This window comes from Echiichthys vipera (genome assembly GCF_963691815.1).
Source record: "Echiichthys vipera genome assembly, chromosome: 10".
Taxonomy (NCBI): Eukaryota; Metazoa; Chordata; class Actinopteri; order Perciformes; family Trachinidae; genus Echiichthys; species Echiichthys vipera.
In genome coordinates, this window is record NC_139835.1 from 32,178,983 (window position 1) to 32,181,482 (window position 2,500).

The following is a 2,500-nucleotide window of genomic DNA, read 5'->3' on the forward strand; positions in this document are numbered from 1 at the left end:
CTCCTCCTCCTCCTCTTCCCCCTCCTCCTCCTCCTCTTCCTCCCCCTCCTCCTCCTCCTCCTCCTCTTCCTCCCCCTCCCCCTCCTCCTCCTCCTCTTCCCCCTCCTCCTCCTCCTCTTCCTCCCCCTCCTCCTCGTCCTCCTCTTCCTCCTCCTCCTCCTCCTCCTCCCCCCCCCCCCTCCTCCTCCTCCTCCTCCTCCTCCCCCTCCTCCTCCTCCTCCTCCCCCCCTCCTCCTCCTCCTCTCGTCCTCAGGACTCCTCTGATGCTCGCCGTGGCGGGAGGTCACGTGGACGCCGTGTCTCTGCTGCTGGAGCGTGAGGCGAACGTGAACGTGGCGAGTAACCACGGCCTCACGGCGCTGCACCTCGGGGTGAGCATCAACAGTCTGGAGGAACTTTTGATTCATGAGTTTCAGTCTTCGTCAGTAAACGTGACGTTCACTCAGTGAATCCAGAAACGTAAAAATGTAAAACAACAGCAACAAAATGTTACCGAGAGCGTGTGAAAGTTAAAAACACACGGATGGATGACATCACAGAGTGACCACGAAACATAGACGTAAAACATCCAGAGAGGCTCAAAACGACTAAAAACTGACACAGAACAGTTACAGAGACGCTGAACGACCACAAAGTCACGCAGAACGAGCACAAAGGGACTGAAAATACAGACGTCTCCAGACTCCCACAGAGAGACACCATATATATATATATAAATATAAAACCATCACAGAGGTAAAAGGTCACTGTGCACGTGGAACAACCACAAAGAGACACAAAATAACCACGAAAATTAGACGTAAAACATCCACAGACACTCAAAACGACTAAAAACTGATACAAAACTGTTACAAAGATGCTGAACGACCACAAATGGACTGAAAAACATAATAAAATGTCCACAAAGACACAAAACAACCACTTAAAATTAGACGTAAAACATCAAAAGAGGCTCAAATTAACTAAAAACTGATGCAAAACAGTTACAGAGATGCTAAAGGGTCACGATGTACGCACAACAACCACAGAGACACAAAATAACCACGAAAACTAGACGTAAAACATCTGCAATTAGGCCCAAACTGACTGAAAATACTCTCCAAACTCCCACAGAGAGACACCAAACAACCACGTAAAAATGTAAATATATATATGAATATAAAACCTTCACAGAGGTAAAGGGTAAACATCCACAAAGAGGCACAAAATAACCACGAACACTAGACGTACAACATCCACAATGAAGCACAAAACGACTAAAAACTGATGCAGAACAGTTACAGAGACGCTAAACGACCACAAAGTCACGCAGAACGAGCACAAAATGATTTGAAAACACTCTGAAAATGACCACAGAGAGACTTTTACAGACGTCTCCAAACTCCCACAGAGAGACACCAAACAACCATGTTAAAATGTAAATACATATAAAATATATTCAAATATCAAACCATCACAGAGGTAAAGGGTAAACATCCACAAAGAGGCTCAAAATGACTAAAAACTGATGCAAAACAGTTACAAAGACGCTGAACGACCACAGAGATGCTAAATGACTGAAAACACTCTCCAAACTCCCACAGAGAGACACCAAACAACCACATTAAAATGTAATTATATATAAATATAAAACCATCACAGAGGTAAAGGGTCACTGTCCACGTAAACATCTGCAATGAGGCTCAAAACGACTAAAAACTGACGCAAAACAGTTACAGAGACGCTGAACGACCACATAGAAATGTAAACATAGATACAAAACTGTTACAGAGATGCTAAAGGGTCACGATGTACGACAACAACCACAGAGACACAAAATAACCACGAAAACTAGACGTAAAACATCCGAATGAGGCCCAAAATGACTGAAAACACTCTCCAAAAAAAATGTAAATACATATATCTATAAAACCATCACAGAGGTAAATGGTCACTGTGCACGGAAAACATCTGCAAAGAGACAGAAAACGACCACGAACACTAGACGTAAAACATCTGCAAAGAGACAGAAAACGACTAAAAACTGACACAGAACAGTTACAGAGACGCAGAACGAGCACAAAAGGACTGAAAACACTCTGAAAATGACCACAGAGAGACTTTTACAGACGTCTCCAAACTCCTACAGAGAGACACCAGATATATATGTATAAATATAAAACCATCACAGAGGTAAAGGGTCACTGTGCACATACAACAACCACAAAGAGACTCAAAATAACCACGAACACTAGAAGTAAAACATCCACAGACACTCAAAACGACTAAAAACTGATACAAAACTGTTACAGAGACGCTAAAGTGTCACGATGTACGACAACAACCACAGAGACACAAAATAACCACGAAAAAAAGACGTAAAACATCTGCAATGAAGCACAAAACGACTAAAAACTGATGCAGAACCGTCACAAAATGGCTGCAAACACTCTTCAAACGTCTCAGAGACAAAACAGAAGCTCAGACGTCATGTGACCGGACCGCCCTCATGAGTGTGTGT

General features: G+C 43.3%; 1 protein-coding gene across 1 annotated transcript in view; it reads left to right on the forward strand.

The window, feature by feature from the left end:
* The window catches only part of ankrd44 (ankyrin repeat domain 44), a 30,445-nt gene that overhangs the window by 21,396 nt on the left and 6,549 nt on the right, over positions 1-2,500 (forward strand). Inside the window, exon 20 of the mRNA XM_083921221.1 lies at positions 254-371. Coding sequence (XP_083777347.1) covers positions 254-371 — 118 coding nt within the window. The remainder of the gene's footprint in view (positions 1-253; positions 372-2,500) is intronic.